General features: G+C 47.2%; 1 protein-coding gene across 1 annotated transcript; it reads right to left on the bottom strand.

The window, feature by feature from the left end:
• Positions 1 to 1,257: 1,257 nt before the first annotated feature.
• Positions 1,258 to 21,585, bottom strand: PM20D1 (peptidase M20 domain containing 1; the record flags this gene model as incomplete). Its single annotated transcript, XM_084245141.1, has 13 exons — positions 1,258 to 1,381; positions 2,642 to 2,741; positions 4,530 to 4,698; positions 9,636 to 9,707; positions 12,097 to 12,175; positions 12,396 to 12,457; positions 12,827 to 12,902; positions 13,640 to 13,759; positions 14,057 to 14,190; positions 15,011 to 15,097; positions 15,540 to 15,772; positions 19,123 to 19,209; positions 21,417 to 21,585. The coding sequence occupies 13 exons, from the start codon at positions 21,583 to 21,585 to the stop codon at positions 1,258 to 1,260; spliced, it is 1,512 nt and encodes a 503-aa protein (XP_084101267.1).
• Positions 21,586 to 23,085: the final 1,500 nt, after the last annotated feature.

Here is a 23,085-nt window from a genome sequence, read left to right as displayed (position 1 = left end):
GACCTCTAAGGGACGCCAGCTTGACCCTCCTCATGCCCCTCCCAGCCTGTCCCTTTCCCATCCTCCCCTTCCCACGCCCAGCCGCCACCCCCTCCACTTCCTTTTGGTGAGTCTGAAGAGGACGAGATGCCAGGGCCCTGCAGGCCTTGGTTCCACCAAAAGTGCCCTTGTCTTGGGAACTCAGGTCCTAGGGTGTGTCAGAGAAATGTTGCCACAGACTAGTGCCTCCTGGGGTGGGTAAGGAGTACATCAGCCACAGGTGTTAGAAACAGAGCAGGGGAGAGAGCGAAGCACAGGGAGCCCTTGGAAGCAACCTGAAAGCAGACATTTTATTCTTTTTTTTTTTAAAACTTTTTTTTTTTTTTAAAGATTTATTTATTTATTTATACAAGCACTGGGTATAGTCAGAAGTGCGGGAGGGTGAGAGAATTCACCAGAGCCAGAGCGGGGAGCAGAACAGGCAGAAGGAGTGAGGTACACTGCTGAGGGGAGCAGTGGGCGCGGCAGAAGAGGTCTGCACGCCAGGTGGGACCCTCCCTGGTGGCCGGGGATCGAACCGGCACTGCAGAGGCTGTGGGCAGCTTCGCAGCCCAGCGCTCAACCGCTACGCCACCAGGGGAGGCCCCAGACATTTTATTCTTAAGGCTCCCTCCTCCAGAACCAGGGGCCTTGGGTTCCCTCTAAGTTCCCTGCCTCAGTTTCACCTGTCAGTCACCAGCTCATGTTGCACATGTCACTTTATTTGACCAGTTGTGACAATTATGGTAACACCACAGTTTGATGAACTCTTGCTCCAGATAGAGAATAAAGTTGGGGGGCGGGGGAGGGACTCAGGGGCAGGAGAGGAAAGAGACAGAAACAGTTGAAGGGCTGAAGAGGAGAAAAGGGGGAAAGGAAGTTACAGCAAGAATGTGTAAGCCATGGAGAAAGTCATCTAGCAGGAACACACTAAATACTTTAACCAAGCAAAACCTGGTTGAGATTTTTCAAGTCTGCAGTTGCTAAGTTGCCAAGGGCTGGAGGGTGGCACAGTTGAATAACTAGCACAAGACAGGACAATTCTCCAGGCTAGAGACAGGAAGGCAGTGAAGCCAGCCAGCTGAGGGGTGAAGTTAAGAGCAAGGGAGAAGCCAGATTCCCACACTCCTCCCTCACACCTCAGACATGTTCTTGTGAGTTTAGGGGTGAACGATGTGGTTTTGATGAAAAGTTTCAAGAGCACTGACTTCCCCCTGGAGTAATCCTGGCCCCTCAACCTCACAGTTCATGCAGGTGAGGAACTTGGCTCAGCTCTGTGTCAGCATTCTGGATCAACTCAAACATGAATTTCACCTGGGTCTCGTAGGCTTGGACTGAGATTTTCTCGTTGAGTCCATGGATGCTGAAGGAAAGAGATTTGGGGGGAGAGAAGCCCACTACTGCGTTATTCCAAGTGTTATTCAGAACACTCCCTCCCCACCTCCCTGAAGCCTTTGAACTTGAGGGGTAGGAAATGGGCAGGGTGGGGGAGACCATTTGTATGCAGTGAGGTTTCATATGACGTGTTGGCCATCTCCTAGGGTTCACGTCCATGGAAAAGAACAGTGGGAGTAGAGAATAAAATAACTCCTGGGGAGTTCATATTCATCTCCGACTCCAGAATCCATTCTATAATTTCTCATCTGAGGGAAAATTATCTTTCTAATTCTCTTTTTCTTAGGCTTGAGTCCCCAGCTAGACTTATTTCTAAGCTAGCACTACCTTGTCCTCACATTCCTAGGGGTTCGACAGGATGGGAAGGGCAACTGCCCAGGGTACTTATGGGGTTCATTCTCCATTTCCTCTGGGAACTTCACTCAGTTTCCATGCCCACCAACTTTCTTCAGCTCACCCCACCACACCCCACCCCACCCCACCTCATCCTACCCCACCCCACCCCACCCCACCCCGTCCCAACCCAACCCAACCCAAAACACACATCAATCAACCCACACATGTAATATCAAAGATGGAAGAATAAAGAGTAGCTACCTGTTCTCTTCCCCTCCTCCTAAGCTACTCTCCACCCCCACCTCATCAAACCCATTCTTAAGCTCATCTTCAAATATTTTCATTCTGTTTTCAACTTGTGGCAGGGAAACCAGGACTGGAAATGGTAAGGAGCAGAGGTAAACGGAACTCATCCCCCATATTGGCTGAAGAAGTCATAAAATGGTAGTGCATACATGATGAATTTCTTGAGTTTCTATGGTGTGCTTCTGAGAAGTCAAAGCATGAGCCCATCTCTGACTGCCTGTGTGTCTGCATTTCACTGAGTGGTAATCAAGAACTCTGGAGTCTCCCTTTTTGGTGAGAAAATGAGATCCAGAGGGTTCACACTCTCCAAAAAAGGAGAAAAAACTGAGACTAGAACTGAAGTCTCTTCACCTGATCTCTCCAATCGTGTTGGCCACACCTGTAAAACACGGTCAATTTTCACAAATTCTGGGGAGTGGCAAGACTCTGGCTACGAGGAAGCTGACCAGTTGGGTTCTACTATGTGCCCATTTTAGTTGGTACAAACCCTGGTCTCCCCCCATTCTGTGGACTGTCACAGACTGGGAGAGGAGAAGGACAGGTCAGATGCATCCACTCTCTCCCCCTGGCTGTTCCACTCACTCACCTACTGAAGTCCTGAGGCTGCAGGTAGAGGGGGTTGAACCGGTAGATGTCAGTCGTGAGGTTTGTGTAGTGCCGACTGTCTGTGTTGCCAATGCAAGTGCCTAGAGAGGGAAGATCAGCAGTAGAAAGTGGCAAGGTGGGAGAGACCCTGTAGGAAGTGAGCTGCCAACACAAGGGGATGCCAAGTGGGCTGGCGGGGTCAAGGGGCCCCTTGAGCCTGGCAGAGCGGAGCCTGGGCCTGCAGGTGGAAGCCTGATGTTGTGGATTTTCTCCCCTTACCCTTCCCATTCTCAAAATGTTAGTGAAACTTCATTTCAGCTGGTAACATGGGCTCTCCTCCCAAGGGCATCAGTGGGCTAGCCCTTGAATGGGCCAAAGCTAAGTGTCTTCTCCCCATGAGGCCAATGTGTTCACACCCATAGCTGGACTATTTCTGAAATGTAGACATCCAGAATTCTAACTGTTGCTTCTTTATTGCCTGAGTTTTCTTCTGCATCTCCTTAGGTCATAAATAAACATCCTCTTGGGAATTTAACTGCTATAAAATACAATCCTTTTAAAGTAGAATGTAATTTCCTGAGTTTCTTGTCCTCTGAAGGATGACTCTGCCTTTAAGAGTCAAACCTCAGGGTTGGAAAACTCTAGATCATTCTCCCAAAAGTAGCAGCAGCTCCCTTCAACCCTCAGTTGGGGCTGGGACTGTCTTCTTCCTGGCACCCCTGGCCCCCAACAATGTTCTTTGGGCAAAGTCTCCCTGGAGCATCAATGAAGGTGTGGTGGGATGATTTGAGATGGCAATTTGTGATTTGTTTCATTTTTCACTTTTATTTTCCATTTTCAAATGGATGACTACCCTTCCTCTTTGGGGATTTCTATTTTTTTTTCTATCTTTTTTCTGTAACAGCTGACCCCACTAGGGGGTTATGGTAGGTGCCCCAGAAGGGAGAGGATAGGGTTGGGAGCCTTTGTGAGCTAAGGGAGAATCTGTGTCTGTGAAACAAGTGTTTCTGGATGGCAGGGACCTACGAGGCAGCAGCCCTCAAGGGAATGTATTCTGGTATATTCTTAGTCTGGAGCCAAAGACTCTACTCCCAAGACAGGCCGGGGAGTCAGAGGAAATCTCCAATCTGAAGTGACCTTGTGGTCAGGACAATGGCTGTTGCTGCATTAGACCCTGAGGGCCTGATTCAAGGTGGGGACAGTGGAGGTACTTGGAAACCTCAGTAATGTCTGAGTTTGAATTTCCTGAGAAATAGGTCAGATTTAAGTTGATTCAAAAAAAAAAAAAAACCAAAAAACCGAGAGCACTGATTCCAGAGTTCTCTCCAGATTTGGTTAAGTGTTAATAAGTTTTAACATGTTTCTCTTGCAGTCTTAAATTTGCATACCACTGTCCTTATAGCATAGATTTGGAAGTTATGCTGGACGCTGGGGAAAGGGCCTAGAGGCACTATTGCTGGGACTGATCTGGGCTGAGAGAGATGAAGGGAGTAGTGCAAATGGTACAGGCTGGGAAGGGCTTTCTGAGCTGCAGATTGTGATCTTGCCTGCTGAGCTGTTACCCTGCAGCGGCTCAGACAGGGAGGAACTTTGCTGCTTCTGCTTCTCCCCCAGAGGAGGGAATCTGGGCAGATCTGCTCCATGCGAGTGGCTGGCCTAGGTTAAGCAAGGACCCAGGCTTGACTGACCTAATTTATTGTTTCTGCTCCTTTCCTGTTTGCTTTCTCACTTCCACTCCAAGGGGAAAATACAGTTCCAGTCCCACCAGGAGGGGAAGCAGCCAGCTGTTTCCAGGCTGAACAGCTGGGATGGGGGTGGAGCAGTAGACACTGGCTGGGAAACAGTTCCAACCCTTACTTCCCTCCAGCCGCAGCTGATGAAGTCATTACCTGGGGCAACAATGTTGACCTCAGGGAAAACGGACTGTATGGTCTGGCGGAGCAGCTGGTAGCCGAAGGCCTGATCATCGGAGGGGCTGATGGGGAGGGGGTCAAAGGCACTCAACACGTGGAACTGGACCCGGTCATCAGCCATGATGTTCTTGACGAGATCAATGACCTCAGAAAGGAAACAAAAGCAGTTCGATTTCTTATTGATCGGCTCTCCAAGTACCGCTATGTTTAGATGGTCCTGATTTCTCTAGCAACACAGAGCCAAGAGGTCACAGGAGACTCATACTAGCAGTGGGACCTCAATTTCTGCTGTCTGGCCGAAGACAGAGGAGAAAGAAGAGCTGGGCCTTCCTGGAAAGCAATCAATAGCATTGATTTAGGTCGAATGTTTGGGAGGCATGCCTCAATCATGAGTCATCTGGGGAAGTGGAAAATTCCCCAGTGTCGTGAGGCATGAGCTGGGGAAACGGCAGAAGAGATAGCTGAGTGGGAATCAACCATCATGAAGCAGCGGAGAGATGTAACGACCTCACTTCACCCCCGAGAGTCTCAGACAGGTGATGAGAGGGTCACACACTTCCCCTCTCTGGGAATCCTTGTTTCCTTTTTGTAACTAGCTGCACTCGAAGCCAGAAGGTGAGTTTGACAAAGACAAAATATCAGGAGTTGGGAGACCAGTATTTAAGCTTTCCTTCTTTGCCTCAGAAAAGCTTCCAGACAAAGCTCCTAGAAAATTTAGTCTAGAGGTGAATCCAAAAAGTCCTAGCTCCACGCAGGATGTAGACCAGACCCTGTGAATCAGGTTGCATTGAGCCACGTGGGAAAAGAAGCTGACTTAGTGGTCTCCAAACCCACCCAGTTACCCTGGAAAAGCCAGCACTAGCCTCAAACCAGCAGTTGACCAGCTGGAGAACTGCCTGTGCTGAGAAAGAGAGGTGTCTAACAGCTGGGGATCACCTAAACATGGGTATTATCTCAATAATATTGCTTCTAGGTCAGTGTCCCCTACAAGTAGACTAGGAGCTGAGCCAGGAAATGAAACGAGAGTTCCTACTTCAGGTTCAGAAACCATTGTTTGAGCCAAATCAAGTTCCCTGCTGTGGGACTGATACTCTGACACTCATGTATCATAACTAATTTCACTCTAGCATTTATGCCCCAAATACTTTTATACAAGAATTAATATATAGTCTTAATAGGTTCTCTACCCACTGCTGGGTAATATGTGGTGGTTAATATGTTCTCTACCACCAGTGGGTAGAGAACCTATTAAGACTATATATTAATAGTCTAAGTCACTCTAAGGTAGGTTGGGGTCCTGAATACTGTCCCTCACCCCAGATTGAAGATTCCTGGTCCCAGAAATTGAGGAGGGCACACAGATTGGGTCGCGTCATGAAAGGCCACAAGGAAAGACCCAGGTTTCCCACTAGCTACTAGACCAGGCCCTGACTCAAAACAGTTCCTGGGTCTGCCTCATTGCTGTTATTTCTAGTACCGAGAACTTGAAAGGCATCAGTAGCGTTGGACACCTGGGCTTGAGAGAGGTGAAGCAATAAGAGTAACAATGGCTCTGTCTCATGAGGTAACTGGCCCAGAGTCACGCAGATAGCGTTGCCAGGCTGCCTGTCTGAAGCTGGTCTTCCTGATTTCACAAGGATGACAGTTTGCTGCTCCCTCCGTGCACACAGGGTGAGGTGATGTGGAGTAGAGCCAGAAAGGGGGTGGCTTTGATTTCAGATAAACTCCTCAGTGGCATGATCTTGAGCCAGAGTTTGAAGGTAGGATGAGAAACTGATAGAAAAGAGGCAAGAGGCAGTCTGAGCATGGAGGGGCCTGTGCAAAAGTGGATGAGGGACATTGGTCCTTGTGCCTCTGATGGCCACAGAGAGCCCAGTGACCTTGGGCTTATTCATGTAACATGCAGATAATAGTGGCACCTACCTGGCCAGGTGGCTGTGACCGCTACGGGAATTAACACGTCATTTGCTTTGTGAAGCCAGTGCCTGCTACATGGGGAACACTCAATTAATGGTAACTGTTATTTACCTGTTTAGAATAACGGGACCACTCTGGGCAAAAACCAGAGGCATATGGGTGGGACTAGGAGAAAGAGGGGCCTCAAAGGCTATGGTGAGCACACTCTCTCTCATTTCTCTGACCTCTTACAGTCCCTATAGCATAGTCTGATTATTCTGTTTTATGTATATACATATTTTCCTTTCAATTGAATGGCAAATTTGCTTGGGGCAAGGACACCAGATGGAAGTACAGAAATGTGTAAGGCCTTCGGAGTTAAGAGAGCAGTTCCCACCCGCTGTAAGGCCGCTCATTTGGGGTCGCCTGCGCTTGAAAACCTCCGAGGGAGGACGCCCACTGTTGTAAGTCACCTCCCACTCCACTCGGAGCTTCTTGGCTGGGAACGTCTTCCTTGTAATGAACTGAGACGTGGCTTCCTGCACCTTCTAATCTCTCTTGATATTGCACCGACTGCACAGGGCACAGTATGGGTCTAGACACACCGTTGCAGGATCTCACCTTTGTGAAATTTGGAGGGTCTGCGCTCTTGCTGTTCCCAGCACCTGCTCCTCTTTTTGGGTCTCAGTGTAAATGCATCCTCAGAGAGGACAACCATTGTCTTTAAAGCTGCTCACTGCCCCCCACCCCCGCCCCGCTCTGTGACACATCATTTTTTTTCTTTTGTGATGCTTATCTCAAAAAAATCACTTTGCTCCCATTTGATTACTTGCTTATTGCTGTCTTGTCTCCACTAAAATGTTCGTGGGAATCCTGGCTGTCCTGCTCACCCTTCCCCCAAGTGCTTAAAAACTGTCTAACACATACTGAGAAGCCAGGCTTGGAGGAAGGAAAGAAGGGCGGGAAGGGCGGAGAGAGGTAAGGGAAGAGGGAGGAATCTTCTGTACAGAACTCTAGCTAAGGGGACACCCAGCCTCGAAGGACCTCCTTATCTCCAAAGGCATCAAGTTCTGAAACTCTCCCTGAAGAAGCTTCCGTTGGCCTTATTGCTGCACTTGCGGCCCGTTCAGGGCAAACCTTCCTCCATGTGGCAGCCTGTTAAATTTCTGAAGATTTTTGTTCTTCATAGGGAGGTGCTGGCGACCAACCTACATTACATTTGGAGGACAAGGACCCTGGGCACTGATCAAGTCCAAGGCTCAGATTCGTGGCCCCCAGGACAGCAGGGAGTGTCCCTGAGGCACACAGCTGAGCTACCAGGAGAGGAGTAGCCAGTCAAAGGGACACAGTGAATTCGGGATGATGGAGCTTTCCATTCTACATTGGGGCAGGTGGGCAGGATGGGCCTGGGGGTTCCAGGGATTCATCAGCTAGCCCGGGAAGGAAGGCCACTGTGGCAGGGCGAGGAGGGGAGAGTGCCTGGGGAGATGAAAGTCCCAGCTGGTGGAAAACAGCCCTTGGAAAGGGCATGGCGTTGGGATGAGCCTGGAAAAAAACTGGTGGAAAGAAGCCCAATGAGGGGAATTCAGTGATTTCCTGGTCCCATGAGCCCTCAGGGAGAGGACAAAGGTTGGCACTGGATGAAAAGCAACAGAACTCAGGGCTCACACTGGTCCCAGCTCTCTTGAATGCTGGGTAACTCTGGGCAGGCTGTCAACCTGTTCCTACCTCTACAATAAGGGGTGTGCCTTCTGCCCTGTGAAGGCAAACCCAGGGAGAAAGGCCCCCAGAATCTTCGTGGGCTGTCTCTTCGTGACCTGTGCTGGAGACTCCTGTCCCTGGCCTGTTTGATTCTGGAATGTAGGATTCATTCTGGAGTCGTTGGGCTGCTTTTTTCAATCATTTTTTTGAAGAGTCACGTTTACCCTTGCTAGCTCCACCTGATGTCTAAATAAGTTGGCTTTTCCTAAAGATGTCAGACATCTGTGTAGCATCTTCTCACTCTAAGTTTCAGCTCAATGTCACTTCCTCAGGGTCCCTTAACTGACACCCACATGATACCTGTTTCCTTGTTGTCTTCTCCAGCAGCACCTGGTCCCTTTTGTCATAGCCCTCGTTGTGGTTCATTTTAATAATTTTTAACTTCTTGTTCACAGTGGACCATCACAAGGCTCTGGCCTCAGCCTTCTTTTTCTCCTAACTTTACACATCTTTCCCGGGGATTTTACTGACTTTAGAAGTTTCAGTTATGTGAGTAACACTTGGGTATCTCTAGTTCCTTCTCCAGATTTGAGGTACTAGAATTACCTATTAATAGGAGATTCTCAACCTTTTTAGCCATTATATTTCCCTGTGAACTTGCTCTTCTTCCCAAACTCCCAGTCTTGGTTAAAGGCACTCACGTTAAAAACCTGGGCACCATCCCACCTGTCTCTCCAGACACACATGTCCTGTGGAACCCATCCGTCTCACACCTGGTGGGTGTCCTCGCCCCACCCACGACCACAGCCTCTGCTCAGATCTTCATGCCAAGTGTCTGAGGCGCTGCGGCAGGTTTCAAACCATCACGTCCTCCTCCAGTACTTTCTCGGCAGTGCCACCAGCACTGTCAGCAAAAAAGCAAATCTGAGCAGACCACAGGCCTGACAGAGGACCTAACTAGAGCCCAGACTCCCCAGCACCACATACGAGGCCTTGATCCCCACATTACAACTCTGTTTCCATCTCCTATCACTTCTTCCCAATTTATTCCACTCTTTAGCTTCACTAAATGTTTTACTTAGCAAAGTCCTATTTGTCCTTTAAGTCCCAGCTCAATTTTCTAGAGGTCAAAAAGATTTTCTTGACCCCCTAGTTTCCTTCTCTGAACTGGCCCCATGTAATCTGCTCACCCCTAATTGTTCCAACTCTAGTAGAGAGTGGGTCACAGACTCTGGAACTCTGTTGCTGGAAGTGTCATCTCAGGCACACGACTCACCTTCTCTGCCTTGATTGTTATTATTTACTAATTTTTTCCTCTTACTACCCAACTCTAAGTCCTAGCCAAGTCCTATGCACAGGAAGCCTTTAAAGAGTGTTGTTTGAGCAGATGAGACACTGGGCTAGCTCTGGGATTCCAGCTATACCCACTTCTGAGAGCCACAGCTCCCCAGTGTGGAGCCAGTTGTTGAGAACTTATGCACATACCTCCTGGACTGTCTGTGCAGGGTGAATTCGGAAGTTGATGGTAGCCTCGGCCACTGGTGGAATGACATTTATCTGGAAAGAGAACCACAAACCCTAACCTGAGCCAAACTCAAGACCATTGCAGGAAATGCCAAATAGCACCAGTAGGGGGAGTTTCAGGGCTTCATTATTTGAGTCAGTCCCTGTCTGCTCTGGGCCCTGGACCTGTGGTTATGTTCAGAGCTAACGGTGTGTTTCTGCTTTAGGTCAGGTCTTCATGGAGGGGGTTTGCTGCTCTGAGCAAGACTGAATTCTCTGTGACCACTCAGGCAGCTGCTGCCAGGGAGCTCTTTTGCGGGGCACCTACGTTACCTCTGCAGCTGTTAGTGTTAGTGCTGACTCAGACGGGGTACCCAGGGCCCCTGCAGGCATGACTGATCTGAAGGGGATGATGATGGTGGTAGTTTCCCCAAGTTCAGTTGTGAAACTAGACTCTGTTCTTTGCTTCACCAGGAACCCAGTACTAATCAGAGAAGAGATCTGGGCTATAGATGTCTTCCTTGGAGGTCATGAGAGAACAGACTCCCCAACTGCATATCTTTCTTTGAGTTGGTGGATGTAACAAGCACTCTGCTAGGGAAGGGATAACTGAGCTGTTACAAACTAGCCATGTGATTTTAAATAACTATAACCTCCTTGTGCCTCCAGTTTCTCAACTGGCAGATGGGGCAATAATACTCATAGAGCTGTTGGGATCATAGAGTAACAAATGTGAAAGTATTCTGGACAGATAAAAATACATTCAAATGCAAGAACACAGTGCTATTATTTTGGTGGACACTGGCAAGCTGGTGAGGAATGCTCTGGTCTAGTTCATACATTGGACTCCAGGTATACCAGGAATTCATTCTGAATCTCTTTTCACATATACCAGGTTACCAGCTCACCGAGGTCACCAGTGCCTGCCAAGGCTACTTCATAATCTAGATGAATGGTGACCCCTTGAAGAAGTGCAAGTGGTACTGGCAACACTAGGAATGGCCTAACTCCTTTCACGATTCCAGAAAGACCTAAGTTCAGGGTCACTAATGTGGTTGTGGCTTGGTCCTTTTAAATGAGATGCCCCTTAGCATGCAATCCATTTGGAAGGAGATCGACTTCCTAAAAAGTTGTTCTTGGAGGGCTTCCCTGGTGGCGCAAGGGGTTAAGCACAGCACTGTGAAGCTATCCGCAGCCTTTGCAGCACGAGTTTGATCCCCAGCCAGGGAGCTGACCCACGTGGTATAGCAGACCTTTCCTGTCTCGCCTGCTGCTCCCCTCAGCAGTGTATTTCAATGGATCCACCCATTCTGTTGCCCACTCTGTCTCTGGTGAATGCTCTCACCCCCTGCTCCTCTGACCTGTACCCCAGTTCTTGTATGCATAAATAAATCTTTAAAAAAAGCTGTTCTTGGAAAAAAATTATCAAAAAACTAATTGACAAAAAATTTAATTCTATAAAAATAAACCCCCTACAGAATTTTGTTCACTAAGACCACTCAACATTTAGTGTATTCTAGGAAATGACAATGTGTACAGTTTAAATACTGTATATATAACAAATGTTACAAATTCTCTAAATGGTAGGTGTCTCTTTTTCAGCTCAGAGTAACAGCAGAGGAAAAGACATTAACCATTCATTAAATTTGTTAGTTGGGTAAATCTTTAAAAATATGAGGATAAATAATAAAGAGATCCTTGGTAATAGAAGAAAAGTAGAAATCATTAATCTACATGACCAAAGTGTTAGGTGAATAAGTAACATGTTAAATGAAAATATGTCACAGGAATACAGGAATCAATTGCTAAATAGCACCTTTTTTTTTTTTTTTTAAGATTTTTCTTTTCTTTCTTTTTTTTTAAAAAAAGATTTATTTACTTATTTATACAAGCACTAGGTACAGTCAGAAGCACAGGAGGGTGAGAGAATTCACCAGAGCCAGAGCAGGGAGCAGAGCAGGCAGACGGACCGAAGTACACTGCTGAGGGGAGCAACGGGCGGCCCGATGGCTAGAGAGCAGCCGGGGATCAAACCGGTGCTGCAGAGACTGTGGGCAGCTTCGCAACCCAGTGCTCAACCGCTGCGCCACCGGGGAGGCCCTAAATAGCACCTTTTAATCCTGGTACAATGGCTGCTTTTTTGAGGGTGTGCAGACCCAAAGAACCTGAGAGGGGTATGGATACCCACAAAAACACACTTATACAAAACTTGGACAATTTCAACTGGCCAATTTCAATTGGGCCAAGTTTGAGGGCTTGTGGACCTCATTAGAACTTTTGTTCTTGAGTTTACCCAACTGACACAGAACAGATCAGTGCCAGGCCTTCCTGTTATTAAAATCGTAACCAGAGAAGCCAAGGTGAGTCAGGAGACAAAACAGAGAAATGGAGGGGTGGGTGAGCAGTGAGGAAAAGGGATGAGGGAGGAACCAGGCCATGTTACCTTGATCCCTGCATTGAACATGGTGACTGCCGTGGTGGTCCTGATGAATGCGTTGGTTATGTAATTCCTCTCCAATAACCTAAAGCAACAGGACTAACGTCAGAACTGAGAAAGAACTGTCTAATGGGGAGAAAGAACTGGTTGGGGGATCACCCACCTTCCTGAATATTCTATATACAAATGAGATGTAATCCATATGTATGGTGGTTGAGGGATGATTAGCTAAGTCAAGAGAAGGGACTGATGTGGGGTAGGTTGGTTTAGGGTAAAGAGTTAGGGAAGGAAAGAGCGAACTTTACCTGCTTACAAGGGGCCGAAACAGCCACAGGTTGCTCAAGACTACATTGGTAGGAAAGGGAAACTGAAAGGGAAACAGCCAGATCAGCAGGATTTCAGAGGGGTTGGCACAGTAGGGTGCTTATACCTGAGCCTAGGTGTCTCCCTACTTTAGAGCTGTCTCAGGGATCCTCGGGGGTAGCCACAAGGATGAGTGGGAACACACTGCCAATGGGTGCAGGTATGTTAAGTCTTAGGGTCTCAGAGAAGCCCAGAGAGCCTTAGGGAACAAGTCAGATCCCTCTATCTCGGTGCAGCCAGTGGCTGGAAGTAGGCGAGGAGAGCACCGGACAGGTCTGTGACAGGGTCTTTCATTACTCCTAAGGTGACTTCTCTGCTACCCTTTCTTCATCTTCCACAGCTGATCAGGAGTATGAAAGACTCTTTCCCATACCTCATTTGCCAGTAGTTGCATTGTCTTCTTCAATGGCCCATCTCCAAACATGTTTGGTAGTGACGTCTGCTCCAGGCTGGAAGAGAAATATTCTAGAGATGAAAGCAACTCCACAGATCAGTGTCCTGAAGAGGAGGGAGCGAGGAGACTGTCTTCCTCATCACCTCCACCAACCCTGACGTTTCAAGATCTCACAGTACCTGGACCACCTCTACTCCATCTGTGGGAGTCCGTCCCCCAAGGCCAAGTTAGTGGACCGTGTTCTCATGCACCTACCACTTTGTAGCCCAACCCATCAATCTCCCCCAAGAACTATGAGCTCCAGGAGGACCTGTTGTTTAATCACTGCATGCCCATCACCTGGCACAGCTTGAGCATGGCAGGCAGTTAAATATTTACCTGAATGAACATAACTCTTCTTGCTGCTTTACTAAGAAAACTCGGTCAGAGGTGAATTCTGTTGTTACAGACTCACAGTTAAGAGCCTTTATTTATCTTTCTCTTCTTGCCAGAACAGGTGAAGAATTCACAGTTTCCCCAGTCATTGCCAGGTTTGATTTCTGTATGCTGTTCTGGGCTCTGGGCTGCCCTGGCTTGCTGCTCTAGCTTTGGTTGTTGGGCCTCATGTGCTTGTACAAGTAGCGACAGGTCCTCTCCTGATCTCCAGCTCTGCCTTGGGACTGGGGGCTCTGTCTTCCTGTAGCACCACCATGTCTCCCTCCCTAGCTTCAGGGAGGAAAACTTAGCCTTCTCAAACTCAAAGAAGGTCTTCTATTTTGAGTCTGGCCAGGGAGCTGGCCAGGAGCTGCTTACCGGCTAATAGCAGCTGCGAGGATGCCAATGCTTGTCTCCTTCGGAGGGGCTGAAGAGTGGCCTGGGGTCATGTTTACTTGCAGCTTGAGGTTAAGTGCCCCCTTCTCGGAGACTGAAACCCTGTAGGAAAGGATCAGAGAGGGCCCTCCTGACTTCCTCCTGCTCTGAATTACCCACAGGCCCACAGGCCCATGTGTAGGGCCTGGTGGGCTAAAAAGTCAGCTTCACGCTGCTTTAAAAAATCTATACTAGAGGAGAAAGGGAAGGGGGAGCCCAGAACTGGTTGGATTCCAGGTTGATTAAAGCAAAGGATGTACCATAAAGAGCTATCTCAGCAAGGTTTATAGTGCCAGGCTAGGGTCATCTCCAATGAGGTGAGGATGCCTTCCAAGATGGTGGACAGGATTCTTTACTCACATAGCAAAGGGTTTCTTGAGGCTGGGAAAGAAACCATCCAAGACGAAGCCACACTCGTCCATGATGAAGGCTAGCTGGACACCCCTGGCCTGCAGCAGGGCTGAGATTTTCTGAGCTCCATACTTCCCTGATACCTGCAGACATGGAAGCTGGTGTCACACTTACAGAGACAGGCAATGCTTGGCTTAGCTTGGGGCTCCGAACATTCCCACCCAGTCTCCGTCTGTTAGGTGGTGTACAGGACTCAAACAATCCTGCCACAACGAGTCCTGGAATATCAGAACTGGAAGGGCCCAACTGGTCTCATTACACAAATGAAGAAAATGGGGCCCAGAGAGAGAAGTGACTTGCGCTGGGTCAAATAAAGGGGCACTGCTGGAAATAAAACACATTTATCGATTGCCATGTTGAGTTCTCTTTCCATCATATCACTGTTTCCCACGGTATAGTTGGCAGCCCCACTGGCTGCCTTAGAAATTACCAGGGAGTTGGTTACAAATTCCTAACTAATGACCAAGTGAAGGAAGCCACTCTGGAAAGGCAGTATGCTGTACGATTCTAAATATATAGCATCTGGAAAAAGGCAAAACTATGGACTCTAAAATGTTTCCAGGAGTTGGAAGGGAGAGAAGGATGATAGGCAGAGTACAGGGGATTTTTAGGATTTTTAGGGCAGTGGGTATATTCTGTAGGGTAACATAATGACAGATAGATGCCATACATTTGTCTAAACCCATTGAATATATAGTACCAAGAGCGAACACTAACGGAAACTCTGGACTTTGGGTGATTAGGATGGGCCAATGTAAGATCATCAATTATAACAAATGTACCACTGTAGTGTGGGATTTTGATATCAGGAACCCTGCAGCTGGAGAACAAATCAGCCTAAGGTGAATCACCCCTCCCCCACATAAGGCCCCAGAGAGGTACAACAGGGTGAGGAAACTCTACCTCCTCATCATGGCCCAGAGCAATGAAGAAAGATCTTCGGGGAACATAGTTTCTGGTCACCAGGAGCTCCAAGGCTTGCAGGATTGCCTGGGGGGGACAGAGGCGCCAGGGCGGAGAAAGGCTTATTATGTAAGTGGACTACCTGTATCAGAAACATTCAGTGCGTGCATCAGGGCTGGTGGGAGGATCAGACACTCTCTTTAAAGAGAACAAACTCGAAAGGTCGTAGAGGACTAGATGTGGGAAGCAGAGCTCTGCATAAAACATTTACTGCTTGGAGAAAAGCATAAAGTTATCAATGTCAGAGCTGAAAGGGTCCCTCAGGATCATCCAGTCCAGTCTCAGGTTCATGGTTGAGAGATCATGTCACTTTCCAGAAAACGGAAGTGACAATCTGATGGCTAGAACCTGGGTCTCTGGGAGCCCAGGTTCTTTCTAGCATAAGCTCCTGTCTCCTGGGGGTCAGTTAAACACCCTCTCTGGGTTGGTCTTTAGGGCCCTAAGGTAGAGGGAACGGAGCATTTCAGACCATGACGGAGTTTTTGTTGTCCAGTGTGCCTCGCCCATGGATGAAGCCATCACGCTCCAGCCCAGAGAATGGGGGCACCTCCCAGCCTTCCGCAGGGGCAGGCACCACGTCGATGTGCGCCGTCAGCAGGTAAGGCTGTAAGCTGGGGTCTGAGCCTTGGACAGTGAAGAGGTGGCTGTACTCTCCCACGACTTCGTGTTGGATAAAGCTGGTTTTGAACAATGTTGGAAAGGCTAGAGGCAAAGGAATGAAAACCAGGGTTTCAATTTCCTTTGGTTTTCTTAACATCTGATAGAAAATGTTCATTTTTAAAAACATGCAGCCTCTTTCAGGAAACCTTCTGGGACAAAACCAGTCTGATTCCTGATTGGCCCAGACAATCTGTGGAATTCCTCTTCCCCATATTTTAATGTGCTATTACTCTGTACTACCATGTACATCAAGACTCCACCATTGTGACAGTAGCTCAAAATCTGGCTTGGTCTCACCTACAACATATTATGACAAGTACATGTTATGCAGACCAGGGGTGTGTTAAATTGTGAATGTAGTAGGTGCCCATATCCAGATTTATTGGAATCAAAATGATGCCGGCATGTGTAACAACTGCCGCCGCTTTACCACGAGTTCTTACCTCGTGAAACCGTAGAAAGGAATTCACAGACCTTTTGAAGTAAGTAAGCAGAGAGAGACAAATCTTGTCTTTGAAAGAAGAGTTTATTTAGGAAGAAAAGAGACAAAGAAGAAAGACTCCCAGGTATAAGGTACCTGGGAGGGGCCGAGACGAGCCGGTACGGGATATTACGTTGGCAATATATACTTTCTCTCCTTCATTATGTTTAAATTTTACTCTCTCTCTCCCTGATTGGTTAACTCCCAGAGGGTCTCACACTAAGTGGGGGAATTTCACATTCCTTATCCAACAGCTTTCCCTTTCCCCATTTGTCATGCTTGTCACTTTATCTTTATGGCCTAGTCCTCCGGGTGAGCATCTCTACATTGAAGTTAAACAGCTGCCCTTCTAAGTTGTCCATAGATTAAACCACTCTCCATTTCTCTAGTCTCCACCTCCCTTTATCACCTGAAGAAAACCAGGGCCATCGTTAACAGTATTAACATTGTCTGTGGTCCTGGGATGTTTGTTTTTCCTAGTGGAATTGGTTACATTCCCTTGGTTGTCTTTATCTCTGAAGCCTCCCCAAATTCTTCAGAGGTCCCCTCCTGCACTGTCCCTGAAACTGCCTAATAACCCTCTTGCCCTGCGTCTCAAAACACAACCCTTATAGGAAACAAAAATTCTAAGTTGGGCCTCCCCAGTGGCGCAGCGGTTGAGCGCTGGGTTGCAAAGCTGCCCGCGGCCTCTGTGGTGCTGGTTCGATCCCCGGCTGCTCCCCGGCCACCGGAGGAGGGTCCCACATGGCGCGCAGACCTCTCCTGCCGCCCGCTGCTCCCCTCAGCAGTGTACTTCGGTCCTTCTGCCTGCTCTGCTCCCTGCTCTGGCTCTGGTGAATTCTCTCACCCTCCCGCACTTCTGACTGTACCCAGTGCTTGTATAAACAAACAAACAAATAAATAAAACATGCCTCTATTAAAAAAAATTCTAAGCCATTTTTTTCTTTTGAAAAAAAACTAATCTGACTGTGTTATGTGGAGATAAGATAGCTCTGGCTAGTACAAGGCCACACTTTTGTGTACTGTATGGATGTTTCCAGGGTCAGTTATAGGTTACAGATAGGCCTTAACATGGTGGCCTTAGACACACAGAGAAAGAACTTTTATCTAACTTTGGACTTGGTTGGAAAAATCCACATCCACTTCTGCTGCACCTCCCCCTGCAGTGACCCTTAGGGCTAATGGCTTGCACCACGGTCCCTAGGTCCGGCTGGGCAACCAGCGGGCAGGGGGAGAACAGCAAAACCCCCTGAAGGTATACCTGCTGCACCTCCTCCTGCAGTGACCTCTAGGAATCCCTAGGTCCGGCTGGGCAACCAGCCGCAGGAGGAGAACAGCAAAAACCGCCTGAAGACATAGATAAGACGGAAGCCTGTTGAAAGATAACGACCACCAGGAGCCACTACAGGAATGCTGTTCCATGGAAACTTATCTCACCTTCTCTAGACCCACAAACTTTATTCTAATACAACTGTCTCTCTAAAATCTTTTCTCTTTCTCTGTTTAAAAGGTCATTGGTTTGCCGATTAAAAAAGAACATACGAAATCTAATAACTAGGCTGATTCAAATGAAACGTTACTAAACTCTGTGTATTAATTGAACTGCTAGCTTAATAATTTCTCCGTTGTATACTTAGCCTTGTTTGTATTAATCTAAATGATAAAAATATTACATTGTGAAAAGTAAAATTCACCCGTATTAATTAATAGTAATAGTGAGTAGTTAAAACAAAAAGTAATCATATAAAACAAAAATAAAAATTAATAGCCTAACTACTTAGGAATGCGCCTGGGTCCAGATGTAAATCACTGCCCTGTCAATGATAAGCTAAACCTATAAGCAAGCTGATTTCTTCACTGATGTTCGCCATTCCTATGCTTTTAGAAAACATATATATACTGGTCACCAACTCAAATAAAATTACACTCAGATTTTCACTCTTGAAGTGTGTCTGTTTGTCATTTCTTTAACCGAATCCCTGACCACCCTGCGCAGTCTCTCAACCCTGAGACGGCCTCATCGTTCACTGCTGTGCTGGTCCGAGGCACACTTCTGTGGTAGAAATGCAAAACCTGAAAACAGCCTAAGGCGAATATGCATTTGTCGTTATGCTTTTGTCTTTCTCAGTCAGCTTATCTAATTCACCCTATTTTTATCTCCTATTTAGTAACAATTTCCAACCTGGCCCCTGCCTGACTTTTGGGGATTTGTCCCAGATCCACCTCTTCCAGAGAGGAGGATACCTGCTGCCCAGGTCAGTTTCTCCATTTCTGACAACTGTGAACATCCTGTTTATCATTTGGTGCAGGAGGTGGCTCACTACTCTCCCTGAGTGTGTCACATGGGAGGGGTGTCCCCAGTCCCTCTTCCCCTTGACACATTCTTCAGTGGTGTACTTCCTCCACTGGTGCAGGGGTGAGGGGAGAGGACTCTGATAGCTCAGAGGTGTGGATTGCCTAGAAACTCAGAAATGTGTTAGCAATGAAGATGGAGTTGTGGGTAGTTGGAATATGTAAGTTGTGTAGGTCTGGATGTGGAGGGTGTGTGTGTGTGTGTGTAGGAGCATGGGGTATAGTTCTGAAGGCTTGCTCAGGAAGGAGGAATTCCTAGTCCTACCTTTTGATTATAATCAAACTTACCATGTTTATTGACTGACATTTACTGAGGGCAAAGGTTGGGAGTTCAAACTCCAATTTTATAAATTCAAAGGACAAATCTGCCATCTCTACTCTACCTTCATCCTAGTTCCTGGATCCTTTCTATCCCTCTCCATTATGTACAAACACAAAAAAGACCTGTGGGAATTAGACTGTCATCTAGTCAGTTACAAGCTAAATGTCTATCACCTTGTAAAAGAATCAGGTCTCCATGGTTACTTCTCCCACCCACTTTTCACAGCTTGTGGCTGACCTTTATAAATGAATTCTCCAAACTCAGCGAGGGCTGTAGTGTTGAACTCCTCGGGGCCGAAAGACACTGTTGGGATCTTGATGGCATCTGTCAGGGTCACACAGCCAGAGGTGGAAGATTACAGATGATAACAACCATTTGTTTTTTCCATGGCCCTCTATGCATGGAAAGTTCTTTTACATTTATTATCTTATTGTGGAAGGTAAACCATCCTGTAAAGTAAGTGCTGCTGCTGTCCCTAATTTGAGGGTGAGGAAATAAGTTGAGAGAAGTTAGGTGAACTGTTCAAGATTGTCCAGAATTGAGCAGCAGAACTGGGATTGAAACCCTGGTCTTTGGGTTCATTTAGGCTAATGTGGCTCTTAAAGAAAAATAAAGTCCAAGATGGGAGAGGAGGTGGTAGAGGGGAGTAGATTTTGGCCCCTGACTCTGATTGGGAAGCTGCTCTAAATTGCTCCCTAAGACTTTACCGTGCCTCTGAAGTCACCATCCTGCTGATGAATCCAAGGAGCCCGCTGTCCCGGATCCCTCTGTGAATGAATGAGGTTTTTGTGTGCTGACACTGGGCTAGTCCTCACAGGCTGGCTCATCCAGAGACTCACTGAACTCCCAGCCAATGCTAGGAGTTTTTTTTGTTTTTTGTTTTTTTGCACATGATGCCTGGGAAGAGTAGATGTAGAAGCTTGCCCCAAGCTTCTCCGTCCTGAAAAATCTCACCTGTCCTACCCAGAGGTCTCAGTTCCTTGAGTTATGACTTGGTGCACTCTTTTGAGCCTCAAAAGTGTTAAACTCTTAAAACAATCCAATATCAATTGCAAACATCATTGGGAGGGAAAACACAATGAATCATGAGAATATCTGAGAGTGTTATCAAAGAACACAGTGGGAATAAATGTACCTGGGGCATTTAGGTTTTAAGGACCTCTGGAAGATAAACTTACTTCTTGACTGGTTTTTGGGCCTCCCTGGTGGTGCAGCGGGTTGAGCGGAGCGCTGTGAAGCTGTCCACAGCCTCTGCAGTGCGGGTTCGAGCCCGGCCGGCTGACCAGGGAGCAACCCTGCATGGTGCGGCAGACCTCTCCCATTTCGCCCGCTGCTCCCCTCAGCAGTGTATTTCAGTCAGTCTGCCTGTTCTGTTCCCTGCTCTGTCTCTGGTGAATCCTCTCACCCTCCCACGCCTCTGGCCTGTATCCCAGCTCTTGTATAAAAATAAATAAATCTTAAAAAAAAAAAAAACCTGCCGTTTGACTGGTTTTTGCTTAGGGTTAACCCTTCATTCTAGCCTACCACATAGGCTAAGATTGAGAAAGATGAAATAAACTGCCTAAATGAAAGGCAGCCCCAAGATCGAAATCAGACATTTTACCTCTTGCTCAGAGTTCTAAGCTATATTGTTATAAGGCCCTACTTTAGGTTTTTATGTAGCTTCTGCTTTCTTCTGTGTGAAGACTGGAGTGACTGCCCTTTCCCTTTCATTGATCTGCTTCCCAGGCCTCTGCCTCCACAGTGAAATTTATATCCAATTACAGGCAGTTTCTTTTAAGCAATTACTTGATGAAAGGAAAAAAAGACTGGCACCAAGCCCAATGTTGAGGACACATCTCATTATCTACAGGATCTAGCATGCAACAGAAACTTTCCTCTGGAACATGCAGGCTAGGAAGGTAAATGAATTTTAACCTTGGTTTGAGGTTAAAAGGCGAGATGTCATTTAATTAGGAGAGGAAATTAGGAACTCCCCACACCCCAGGAACACCCTTACATCCCTTTCTTGTAGATTTTTGGAGCCCAGGCGGTGGAACAGGTGCTAGATGTGGTCACCCAGGGCTCAGCTCCTTGCTGTGGGGTCCTGGGGTCCTGTAATTGACCAAAACCTCAATTTCCCTCCTCAGTAGATAAGACTAAGATCATTTAGTTTTCCCTTAATGTATTGCAGAGATTTAACACAAACAAAAACTTCCAAAAGTTAAAAATGGAACCAAAAGCTGTTGAAATACTGGAGGCAAACTGCTAGGGTGGGTGACAGCCAAGTCAATAGGTTCGGCAAGGAACACAGGGTCCCCGAGGCCAGATCTCACCAAAGACAGGCAATCGGTGCGGGGCACGAGGTGCGGAACCGTCCTGCGGTGGGAGGTGCGGTACCTTGCAGCAGGAGCTGCAGGAAGGGTCCCGAGCGTTGCGTGGAGCTCCCGCTGGAGTAGCGGACCCTCTTCGGCTGGAGAGGGAAGCCACGAGATCCGAGGAGAGAAGGACCCGTGTCGGAGCACAGGTGGGCGAAATTGCCCCGGGCTCACCTTTCAGCGCCTCTTTCATGGTGAAGCGCTCCTCCGCGCTGAACTGTGAAGGGATTCGCGACGTCCCTCGATGCTCTTGGCCCCGCAGGCCCATCGATCTGGAGACGGTGGCGATACCTAGCAGAAGCACGGTCGCCAGGGCCCGCACGCAAACGAACGGCCGAGCCATGTTCTCTCAGGTCTCGGCCGCCCGTCAGCCGCTGGAGTTTGAACCCAGGCAGGTCCCCCACCCTTCACAGTTCTAATTCCCACAACCGTCTTAGCCCCGCCCCATTCCCAGACGCGGCCAATCATCGCTTGACCTTGGCTGCAAGCAACCAATCGAAAGAATGGCCCCGCCCCCTGCCAGCGAGGCCCTGTGGGGGTTGTGCTGCTTCTGCTGCCCAGGCGGATGCCCCTGGGCGAGGTCAAAGCCCGTCCAGGCCACTGTCGCCGCGAGTCTGCGCCGTCCTCTAGATATTCGCGAATCTCAGGCTGAGGGAGGACGGGGCAAAGGGAGTGTAAGCAAAAGAACCGAACAAAGCATATCCGTCCTTAAACTGCTTCCTCTGAAGCTCACTGGGAAGGAAAGCACAAGGAGTCATGAGAATATTTGCAAGTGTTATCAAGGAGCGCTGTTATCAAGGGGAAAAATGCACTTGGGACGTTTAGGTTTCAAGCTCCTCTGGAAGATAAACTTACTTCTTGACTCGTTGCTTGACCACCTTCCATTGCCTTGGCATTCCGTGGAGGTTCTCTCTCCCCCAGCCAGGAGTTTGATTTATCTAAAGCTGAACAGTTTTACTCAGTCTGTACAAGTTACTTTGAATTTCAGAGCAAAGGCCTTGTTCCTGTTTAGGCGCTTCGTTGAGAATGATTTTGATATTAATTAACTCTGCATTTTTGCAACTCTAGGCCAATGCATTAAGACCTAGGAGTTTTAGAAAGTTTATGTAGTAATAATTTTGGTATTCCCATCAGTCCAAAGTTTCATAGCCATTCAGAAGAGAAGATCTGAATAGATCTTTTTTTTTTTTTTTTTTTGGGAGACACAGCTATAAAGTCAGGTTTGTTGGAGCCAGAAGTAACCGTTTTTTTCCCAGACTCCTTGATGCCATTTAATCCGGCTCATTTTAGAACTCTCTAGAAAAATACAATAAGTCACTGTCTAGTAAGTAAGTTTTGCTTTAGGTGCAATCATTAGTTACTTACAGGAACTTAGAAACAGTATTATGGAACACTTCACATACAGAAAGGTATAAAGAGTAACATAGGGAACATTTCTATATTCACCTCGAGGTTAAGATCTAGAACAATAAATACAGGGTTGAGATGAATTTTTAAGTGTGAACATTCACAGAAATTTTAAGACAAGGTAGTTTAATTCAATCCAACTTAAAAAGCTTTTATAATTGTAAAATTAGTAAACATTGTAAATTATTTAGAAAATAAAGAAAAGTATGAAGAAAACAATCATGTGTTGTCCCAATGTCCAGAGAGATATTCACTCATAATAGTTTGGTGTGTTATCCCAGCTTTTTCTATGCTCACATATACTGACATATGAATTGTGTGTTTATTATATTATTATTATTTTAAACTGATATTGATTTTCTTTTTTTTTAATTTAAATTTTATTTTTATATTCCCCATACAATTACAATCCCCTTATTTTGACCCCAAGCCCTCC

The sequence above is a fragment of the Talpa europaea genome (assembly GCF_964194135.1).
Source record: "Talpa europaea genome assembly, chromosome: 10".
NCBI classification, from domain to species: Eukaryota; Metazoa; Chordata; class Mammalia; order Eulipotyphla; family Talpidae; genus Talpa; species Talpa europaea.
The sequence above is the reverse complement of the archived record's forward strand: the minus strand, read 5'-3'. Positions and strand labels throughout refer to the sequence as shown.